Source organism: Phycomyces blakesleeanus (genome assembly GCF_001638985.1).
Source record: "Phycomyces blakesleeanus NRRL 1555(-) unplaced genomic scaffold PHYBLscaffold_26, whole genome shotgun sequence".
In the NCBI taxonomy this organism is placed as follows: domain Eukaryota; kingdom Fungi; phylum Mucoromycota; class Mucoromycetes; order Mucorales; family Phycomycetaceae; genus Phycomyces; species Phycomyces blakesleeanus.
Window position 1 is genome coordinate 457,071 of NW_017265159.1, and position 10,774 is coordinate 467,844.

A 10,774-nucleotide genomic window follows, 5' to 3' on the forward strand; every position below is an offset into this window, starting at 1 on the left:
AATAATATCAATTCTTGTCTTATTTGACTTTATTTCTTAATAGCTTTAATAGCTTTAATAGCAATAGTAATAAACAAACAATTAAACAAGTAGAAAAGATGTACTGGTACAGGTATACATAGATATTTATATTTATATTGGTTAAAAGAGAATACAATACAGAAAATATTTAAAGAAGAAGAAGAAGAAAACATATAATATAATATACAACACACTTTTGAGGGTTCCTTTTTTATATATATATATATGGTTGGTGAATTAATTGTCTATCCTCCCTATGTGTGTGTGTATGTATGTGTTTTGTGTGTCGGTATGTTTTTCTTTCTTTCTTTCATCTTATTTAGGACCTAAATCTATGCCATAAAGTAGGCAGCAAGACCTGTCAAAACAAGGCCAAAGGCACTAATGGTAGTGGAAGAAGCTCCAGAGTCATGGGTAGTAGAACCACTGGCAGAAGCAGCGTTGACTAGGTCATCCTTGGAAACAACACCGGCAGAGCCAGCAGCACCAGCAGCAACGGTAGGGTTAGCATGGGCAGCCGATACAGGGACGCTTGATGGGTGAGCAGCAGAGACGGCAGCAGCAGCAGATCCAGAGGCAACTGCGCCAGAAACAGTGGAGTTTGCAACAGGGGCAGTAGTGTTGGTTACCGCGCCAGATCCTTCCTTGTAAAATGAGACGCTGCTGCACTGGCCAACGCTGGTAACGTCATAAGCTTTCTGGAGGACAGGCAAGACACGGAGAGCAATGTTGACTGTGCTTTCGTACAGATCGTGCTCAAGAGACACACCACCGACAGCAGATGTTGGGGCAGCTGCGGCCCACTTGGCAACCTCGGCATCAATTGTCTCGACCTTAAAGTTGGCATTTCCTTCGGCAGCCCAGTCATTGGTGTCAAAGTTCCAGATGACGGCAGTAAAGCCAAGAGCCTTTGCGATGTCACGGACACGGTTGTCGATGTCGCCATAGGGAGGTCTGAAATACTTTGGCGAGACACCGATGACTTCCTTGATGACCTGCTCGTTCCACTTGAGCTCGGCTACGATCTGCTCGTTGGTCAGACTGGTCATGTAGCTGTGGGACCAGGTGTGCATGGCAATGTCGTGGCCGGCCTTGTAGGCACGCAAGACATGCTGAGGGTACTTGTTGACCTGGCCACCGACCATGAAGAACGTAGCCTTGGTGCCGGTCTTGTCAAGTTCGTCGTAAAGAGCAGGACTGAATTCAGATGGTCCGTCGTCGTATGTAATACCCCACTGACCCTTTGGGCAGAAAGAAATATCATCGGGACCAAGGCAGCCGGTGAATGTCCAGTCGCAGTAAGGATCACCCTGTTCCTGAGGCTGGGGGCCTGATAATTATAATAATAGTTAATAAATTGTTGAATTGTTGAATTTCTGATTTGTGGAATTTATATATATTTCACAATTAAAGATAATAGTGATAGATCTACTGTAATTATTTACCAAGTCCAGCAGAGACATCATAAACAGGAGCCTTTGTAATGGTTACACCGTTGAGCAATGCGAGCCACTCTGGTTTAGCAGTGGGAATAGATCCTACTGCAGGATAGGTCTCTTTGAATGTAAAGGTGGATTGAGCATTGGCGAATGAGAGAGCGACGGCAGCGAGAACAAAGAGCTTAGGGAGCATTTTTCTTTTAGGATAGATTATGATGAAGCTAATGCTAAGAAACAAAAAAAAAGGTGTTGTGAGGGTGGTGACGAAAGAAGAAAAAGAAGAGAGAGAGAAAAAAAAAAGGGAAAAGGAGGAGGATAGAGATATGAAGGATAGTAGAATGGAAGGATAGAAAATTTGTAGAATCGACACTGGAGGTGGGCTTTTTATACATCTTTGAAATTATTTCCCTTTTTTTTGTGGTTTCTCTTTATTCTATTATTATGATTATTATCGTTAATTGAAGGTACGGGTTGGACATCTATTTTTGCAAGGTGGTTGTGCTACAGTGAAGTTCCTGGAATACGAAAGTGTATCGGACTGGTGTGTGACAAATAGGCTTTAAAGTTCGACCATTGGCTTCTTCGTGGCGTGGTCTATGTCCTGTTTTTAGCCTCCTTTCACCCAATACCCCCCAAAAATAGACCTATTATATATATATAAAATATTTTTTTACGACTTTTGTATATTCGGGTTGGCCGGAATTCATGGAATGAAATTTTTGGTTTTTTACATGAGGGTAAGATCGTTAATTAGACATATATGCGCGCTTAATTCACTATCTATATAAACTACACAGGCTACATAAGCTCTGTACATGTGTATATTTATAGTAACACTTTTAAACAACAATAAGTAATAGTTTTCTTTTGATTCCAAAAAAAAAATACATGTCTATTTTTTGAATTTACAAGCACAATAAAAAAAAGAGGCTTTATTAAAAAAGTAGTGTTAGTGGTAGTAGTAGTCATGGTAACAGTAATATTTTTTAGGACTTTGGTAACTATGTCGTAACAACAACAACAACAAAAAGGTTAATTGGCTCAGTAAAGAATCATATATGCTTTTTTTTTTAAAAAAAAGCCACATAGTGTGGAGATTCTTCAATTAAAGAAGAAGAAAAAGAAACCGGAATTATCTGATTTAAGATCAAAGGAAATGGCTTAGTAAGTATTAGTTGCCATGGCAGTTTGATTACCTTTTTTTTTTTTTACTTTGTTGTATTTTATTCTTTGGCTGTCATTATTATTTTCAGCCTCGCTCTCTATCACTATCACTATCACTATCTCTCTTTATGTACATTTTATATATATATATCTAAGCAACTAATCAGATCAGTAAGAAGCCAGCTATTTTCTTTGCCCTTTTTTTTTTGCAAGCCTCGCTTTCTAATCTTCTAATCTCTGATCTCTGATCTCTGATTTCTAATTTACCCAACCTTCCTTTACTTCTTGTAATTTGCACGCTTACATATTATATATATATATATATTATTAATATATAAGTGCATGTTATTATTTCACTATTTATTTTTATTTATTTTCCTCTAGTGCCCTTGCACTAAAAGAATTGTTCGGTCTTCTTTACTGTACTTTACTGTACTGTACTGTACCGTACTTTTACTTTACAAAAATAAAATTATGTTGAGCGGCTTTTTTTTAAAAAAAATAATAATATCTTATTCCTATTTCTGTCTCGTGGGCGTAGGCCATTTATAGTTCAAGATATTTTTTATATGTATAGATATATTATTATTATTATTTGAGATGTTTTGCCACAGAATATCAAGAAGCCTTTGCTTAATCATATATTTATTAGGATTTTTTTTTTGGCTCTCAGCCGCGGTCTCGAGGTAATTTCTATATTATATATGTATATACTGTGAATTATGGTATTAGTGTTGGTGATGGTGTTGTTGGTGTTAGTGTTGCTGTTGCTGTTGCTGTTGCTGTTGCTGTTGCTATTTCAATTCACAAGCTACATTAATAGCAATATGAATGGTAATAGCATTGATGATAATAATAATATTAATATTCAATTTGGTCTACTGTTACTATTCTCCTTTGTCAACAGAATTATTTTTACTATAAAAAAAATATTCTTATTATTCTTATTATTTTACATCTGCACAATAATTTGGCTGTCAATTTTACACTGCCTCTAACTAGATCTAGTTATCTTTGGGTCTATTCTTATTTATCTTATTTATCTGAGGATCGTTTAGTAATCAGCATTCGATTTGAAGTTTGTTTCTATAATATATATATATATATATTTATTTCTTGCCCACACGTGGTAAAAGAGATGGAGAGGGAGCCAAGGGAGCATTGTCGGTATCACTTTCCCTTATACATATTATAGTGTTCTATAAAGAAACTCCCCCTTGACAAAAAGGTATAAAGGCTTGATTGTTGTCTTGACATAATTGAATTTTCAAAATAGCCTAAATGATAATATTAGGGTGATCTATAAAGAATAAATAAAAATCGCCTTTTGTTTATAGGACAGCTATTATTATTATGATGATAATCTCTCTTTGTGTGTGTGTGTGTAATTTTACTTTTTTTTTGATGTATACAACAAAGCACAGCACAGCACAGCACAGTACAATACAGTACAATACAGCACATCATAGGTATATATGTATATATTATTATTGTGTTTTTTTTTCAATGTTCGATCAACCACAAATAGCAATAAGAATAACGAAAGAAATAATAAAAGTAACACCAATGGAAAGAGTGGAGTATTAAGGATGCAAATCATTTAAAATTCTATTTTTTTATTATTATTTCTACGTTTATTTTGCTTTATCAAGATATCAACCCTGTGTGCTTGTACTTGTACTTGTACTTGTGTTTATTGATTAGTGTGATTATCTGCCATCTATTATTCGAGGTAATTAAACGTGTTATGGAAAATATTGATTATTTACAAGTTGCAGAAATGAACAGGCCTATAACCACCTTTACATTCTCTTTTTTCAACAACAACAAAAATATAGAAGGAAATGAGGAATTATCTTGGGTGTGCTGTACTGTGCTGTGCTGTTAGGTGATGTGCTGTGTTGTGATGCTACTATGCAGTGATGTTATTGTACCGTGATTTGGTGTATTTTACAGGGCTGGGAAAATACTGCAGTAGATCCTTTGTTGTTGTGATTGTGATTGTAGTGAAAATAAATAAATAAAAGAAACACGAAAATCAAAAGCAAGATCTTTGTTTTTTTTTTCAAGTGCGCAGAAAGTGTTTATGAGATTTACAACAAATACAACCAGAAATAACATCAAAATACTAATACTAACAATAATAATAATAGAAGAAGAAGAAGAGTATTTCAATTAGGTATTGGTTCTGTATGTACATTGAGCTTCACACGAATAAAAGTTGAAATGAAAATGAAAATATAAGGCAATAGATAATTGTATGCATATATTCATTCCACAAGGATTTTCAATTCTTTTTTTTTTTTTTAATAATCTACACTTTTTGACTAAAGATCCCCCCCTCTCTCTCTCTCTCTTTGTGGGTGTAGATGTAGTACAGTACAATACAATACAATACATGTGTAAAGTGTTTTTTTCTTCTTTTGGTTTCATCTTTGTGTATATATATATATGTTTTTACAATATGTATATGTAAATCTCCAATTCATTTCACCCTTTCTCTTTACTCTCTATCAATCAATATTCATGCTATTTTGTGCGTAGGTGCGCATTTATGCACACAGCAAAACAAAAAATCAAAAGCAAATTAAAGTAAAACCAGGCAAAATTATAATATAATATAATATAATATAATATAATACAGTATAAAATAGTATAAAATAAGATTCTTTCAACTAGTCCTAAACAAATTGACTAATAGTGTTCGAGATTGTTGGAATGCAAACTCAACTTCTTGTGGGTGTCTAAATGCGCCTAAAGAGGTCACAGGCGCATTTGCAGTTGTTGGAGTAGTGGCAGTAACTGGTGAGGTTGGATTTGTGCTGTATGAGCCCCCACCATTGTTGTTATTACTAATGTTATTGTTACTATTACTATTAGCTCCACCATTATTATTAATGCCATTGCCAGCACCAGTACTGCCACCATTTACACTGCCATTATTCCCAGTACCGTTATTTCCTCCATTTCCTCCTCCAGCTACTATACTTCCTGTATTTCCTGTAATTCCACCTACACCACTATTACCATTTCCACTGCCACCAGCAGCAGCAGCACCACCACCACCACCAGTACCAGCAGCACCAATACTGTTTCCATTTCCATTTCCATTTCCGTTTCCACTTCCGTTTCCGTTTCCGTTTCCGTTTCCGTTGATTCCGGTTCCATAGATGGCTGCTTGACTAGGCAAAAGAAATTCTACATTTCTCATTCCTCCACCAAACACATTTTCATCTGTCTGGACCCGCTTCCCACTCCGGGAGTTCTCTATCAGAAACCCTTTGACACATTTCATCGTGACCTCGCCACGTTTGTGGAGCCAGTTTGGCGGTTGGTGGGCCTGGTTGTGGTGGTGTTCGAATTGTTCGAAAAAGTATTCGGGCTGTTCGAGATACCGATCAGGAAGTAACAAGAGAGGAATAGATAAGGATGAGATATCAAAGCGTGTAACGAGTCTTAGGATGTTGCGCAGACCGGTGATCAGATTATGTCTGCTGGATAGATCCGTAGAAGGAATGGCTTTGAATTATAGTATAGGATAGTATAGGATAGGATAGGATAGAAAGTTTATCAAATCAAAATTTAAAACATACAAGAAAAATATACACACACGCACACACACACAAAAAAAAAATTAAAAAATAAAATAAAATTGAATTAATGAATTAATAATGATTACAACATAACGTACAAAATGTACAAACAGATAAATAAATAGATAAAATAATAACAATAAAAAAAAAATTCTTGGCTTTACACTTACCATCACTATCTATTACCAAATGGAACACGGTCTGGGTCAATGGAAGGTTCGAATGACGTGTGATAAAGAAACAGCCTTCTTGGAGATGATCCGGGTACTTGTTAAAATCAGCCTCGATTGTAGACAATTGTGATTCGATATTAGGAAAATGGAATTCAGTTGAATGCTGGCAACGTTCAAACAAAGCTACATTGTGTGTGTGTGTACATATATAAAATTAGATTAATAGGCAATAGACTACAGCAGCAACAACAAAAAGAAAAAGAAAAAGAAATAATAGTAAACCTTTGTTACTGCCTTTGCCTGTCTTGTAGTTTCGCCAGCCAATGTTATCATCTAAAGAGGCTTGTTTGAGCTCACTCAGCTCAACCAAAACAATCATGGCGTTGAGATGGGTAGAATAGAGGTTAGTGGCTGTCTGTGCTCTGTACGCCATCTCCCGTGGCCCGTCATAAGGTAATGGATTCAAAATATCTGAAGCTAAATCAGCCACCAGTAGCCTGAGATTATGGGTTGACTTAATTTGGGCAGTTCCCAGTGTAATCGTAAATGACTCCACCAGTTGCTGGGAATTGTGAAAACCAGAAGCCGATGATTCTTGAGAAAATCGAGGGTCACTATTTAATTATTATTATTATTTTATGTATAGATAATATTAGATTATGAGTGCAACACACATACATATATATATATATATTGGTTTTTACCTTTCATCATTTTCAATTCCCAAATTCTCCATTGCCTTTCCTAACCAGCCACCCAACTTGCGTACTGAACTGAGATTTGTGTTTTCCATGGCTTGTTTCTGTTGTTGAAGAAACGAAATCGGATTCCAAGCTTTATTACTACTAGTAGTAGTAGAAGTGTTTGCATTACTGCTGTTATTTGTATTGTTTTTGTTGCCCGACAGGTGCAAAAATGCCGGGGCAGTAGCTATTTTTTGAGTCGAATGGCGTCGATTGCTAGCAAGTCCACTGCCGTTATTAGCACCCGCGGCGGTTGTTGGGGTCGATGGCATCTCATTCCATGAACTATTACGTGAGTGGGCGGGTGAAGATGCATTGGACAACATTGGTCTTTGAAGTGGGGTTTGTGGTAAGAAAGGTAAATTCTGCTGCTGCTGTTGTTGCTGAAGCTGTAGGTGCTGCTGCTGCTGCTGCAACTGGAGCTGTAGCTGGAGTTGCTGGTGGGGTAATAATGGTGATGGATAACTCAGTGATGCAGACCGTCTGAATTGTGGTCCACTGACACTTTGGGATTGTGATCGGTGTGCAAGTTGGGGTGTGGGTTGCAGTGGATTTGCTTGAATTGCAGCAGCAGCAGCAGCAGCAGCAGCCGTCACCTTTTGTGGGTTCTCGAGCAACATTGCGATTGCTTGCTCCATGTTCTGGTGGCACAGTGACAATGCGGTTTCTGCCATTTCCTTTGGAAATCCCATTTCTTGAATGTCACTAACCATCTTTTGAAACAGCGCCTTTTCCTTTGACTCGGCTTGAGATAATGAAGCAGTACGGAGCATACTGACCTGTTGCTGTTGTTGATATTGGTTTTGGTTTTGGTATTGATATTGGTCGATTACTGAAGGTGAACCAGGCATATTAGAGTAGTGATGAGATGAACTGCCGATACTAGCAGATGAACTTTGTCTACGTCTATTGTATTCTATTGTATCAATAATTGCCGGTGATTGTACTGATTGTTGGTGCAATAATAGTGGTTCGGCTGTGTATTGTGACACTAGATGTGATGTGGCGGTTGTGTTAGCAACAGCGGGGGCGGGGGCGGGAGAGGCAATATTTCCAGTGCCAGTACCAGTACCAGTACCAGTACCAGGACCAGGACCAGTGCCGGTGCCGGTGCCGGTAGTGGTAGTGGTAGTGGCGGAGGCGGGGGTAAGGATGGCGGCGGGAGTAGTGTTGTTGTTGGTGTTGGTAGTATTTGTGGTGGTGTTGGTTGATCCAATTGTGGATTTTCCGGTGAGTTGACTGCTTGCCGAACTGTTGGGGATATCTTTATTTTTGGAATTATTGGCCCACTGTGGAATCCGACCCGCAGCAGCAGCGATGATTTCTTTGCCGTCCAATTTCTTTTCAGCCATTGCCAGGGTATCTTCTGGCTTGAGATTATTTTCGTCTGTGAGAGAGGCCAATCGGAGCTGGTACTCGCGGTAGAGTTCGATGACAAAATCTCGATATTCCTGACGCTGAGTCTGTTGGGTCTGAAGTAAATCGGAGGCCCATGTGGCCTGCAAAACTTCCATTTCTTCTGTATGTCTTGCAAATAAAGATGACAAATGATTATGTTGTTGCTGTTGATTATGGTTATGATTAATATGGTGGGTCATGTTTGAAGGAGAGAAACTAGGATCAATATCTCGTGAATGTATGGCCTGCAATGCGACCAGTTCTTGTTCAAAGGCTGTGAAATGTGCTTGGATAGATAGACCGTAGTTTTGTTCTAGTTCCAAAAGGGTATTGAATATTGCAGAGATTGGGCAATGGACCAATGTGTGATAGGCACGCGGGAAGATATCCTTTAGATTTTATTATTATTATTATTATTATTATTATTCATATAAATAAATAAATGAAGATAAAAAAAAAAGATGTACTTCTTCTGGTTTGGTATGATATTGAAGTGTATTGGCTTGATAATCTTCAATAAAGCCATTGCGTAGATTCTTGGTTGGATTGTCAGCTTTTGTTGTCAGTTCAAAGTCTAGTTTTGCCTGCTGGTTCATTGCAGCCAGGACAGTCGAGAGAATAGGAGTGGCGAGGTAGGGTTGTGTAGAGTTTGTTTTGATGAAGTGAGCGACTGCATCATTGATGTTGTCTCCTTTGTTGATTGTAATCTTTAATGGGCTTGGTTGATTTTGTAGTTTTAGGGTTGCAGTAAAAGTATTCAGGGCATGAGTGTAATGCATCTTTTTATTTTTTATTTTTTATTATTATTTTCTTATGTCTATTAAGATATACACATATGAATTATAATCAAAATATTAGATATTAAATATTTATATATATATATATATATATATATAAATATATAAAATAAGAAAAATCAAATAAAGAAAAGGTACGCGCTTTGTGTGTGTGTGTGTGTACATAGAGGATGATAATTAATTAACAATTAATAATGAATTATCATTGGCTATGTATTATAATTTTATGTACAGTGTGTATAATGTGAGTGTCTAGAGCATGTGTTTTATTTTTTATTATTATTTTATATTGATTTTCCTAGTTAAAGTTCTAGACACAATTACGACCCCATTATCGATTTTTTTTTTTTTTTACTTCTTTATCTTTCTATTTTTGTTAATAAGGGTTGATGATGTTTCAATAATAATAATAATAATATATATATATATATAATTTATTTTTGGTTTATTCCGAGACTATTATATTTTATACATTTTCGTTAGATAAAATAAAAAAGTAGTAGTATTGATTTTTACCATACAACTGGATCATGGAGTGTGGATAATGGTAGTACAGATGTTTGAAATAAATAAATAAACTAAAAAAAGCACAAGTGCATTTACAAATTTTCTTTTATCTACGCCAAAATCCAATATAAATGCATTACTATTATTATTATTGCCAAGGTTTTGAACCCTATACGAATGATAGCAATTTTACTCTTGTACATATATGTAATGGGAGTTTTATTGATTGATATCTTCATATCTTTATGTTAACCTGTCTTGTGAATATTATAATTGTTTAAATGGAATAAAAAACCAAAAAGGCAAGATCGTTGTTGTCAATTACAAAAAATCAAAAAAAGGATTATGTGTAATGTGTGTAATGTATGTAATGTGTGTAATGTGTGTAATGTGTGTAATGCGTGTGTGTGTGTAAATGAACAGGGTTTCTTGTTCTGTTTCTTTTATGGAACCATCATTCGAGAGTTAACCTTAAATAGATAAACTAAACCAAAAGATACATAATATTTATAATAAGCCATATAAATAAAATAAATAGATAAATAAATATATTTTAATATTCCAAAAAAAGCAAAGAGTAGAAATGAGTTATTTTGTTATGTGAATGTTAAAATAAAAAAAAAAAAGGTCTTTAGAGGTAAAGCTCGGGGGGTATAAAATTGTACACCAGTAAAAGAGAGAAAAAAAAAAAACCTTCTTTTTCGTATTTTATTTTGACAATTAAGGTCTGCATCTCTCCGACTTAAAAAATAAAATATATTGTATAAAAAGGCTTCTTTGTTTCCTTGTTCTTCTTCTTCTTGTTCTTGTTCTTCTTTCATTCTTTATTTCTTGTTTATATATTTTTCATATTAATTTTCTATTGGTCTTTCATTCTTCTTCTTATTATTCTTATTGGTCGTGTGTACATACAAAATATAAAAATATATAAATATAAAA

The 10,774-nt window shown here is 35.7% G+C and overlaps 1 protein-coding gene across 1 annotated transcript; it reads right to left on the reverse strand.

Annotated features, from left to right (window-relative positions):
* On the reverse strand, nt 1-1,794 carry PHYBLDRAFT_127802 (carbohydrate esterase family 4 protein). The gene is made up of 2 exons (XM_018429187.1): nt 1,467-1,794; nt 1-1,351 (listed from the first exon to the last, which is right to left on the reverse strand). Exons 1-2 carry the CDS (start codon nt 1,651-1,653, stop codon nt 354-356), a joined length of 1,185 nt encoding a protein of 394 aa, XP_018286193.1. The 5' UTR covers nt 1,654-1,794; the 3' UTR covers nt 1-353.
* Nucleotides 1,795-10,774: the final 8,980 nt, after the last annotated feature.

Excerpts from the sequence above, each read along its gene's own strand:
- PHYBLDRAFT_127802 (XM_018429187.1), bottom strand. The coding sequence starts at position 1,653 with ATGCTCCCTAAGCTCTTTGTTCTCGCTGCCGTCGCTCTCTCATTCGCC. Across the intron at positions 1,352-1,466 it reads TGATGTCTCTGCTGGACTTG|GCCCCCAGCCTCAGGAACAG; the intron begins GTAAATAATTAC and ends TATAATTATCAG.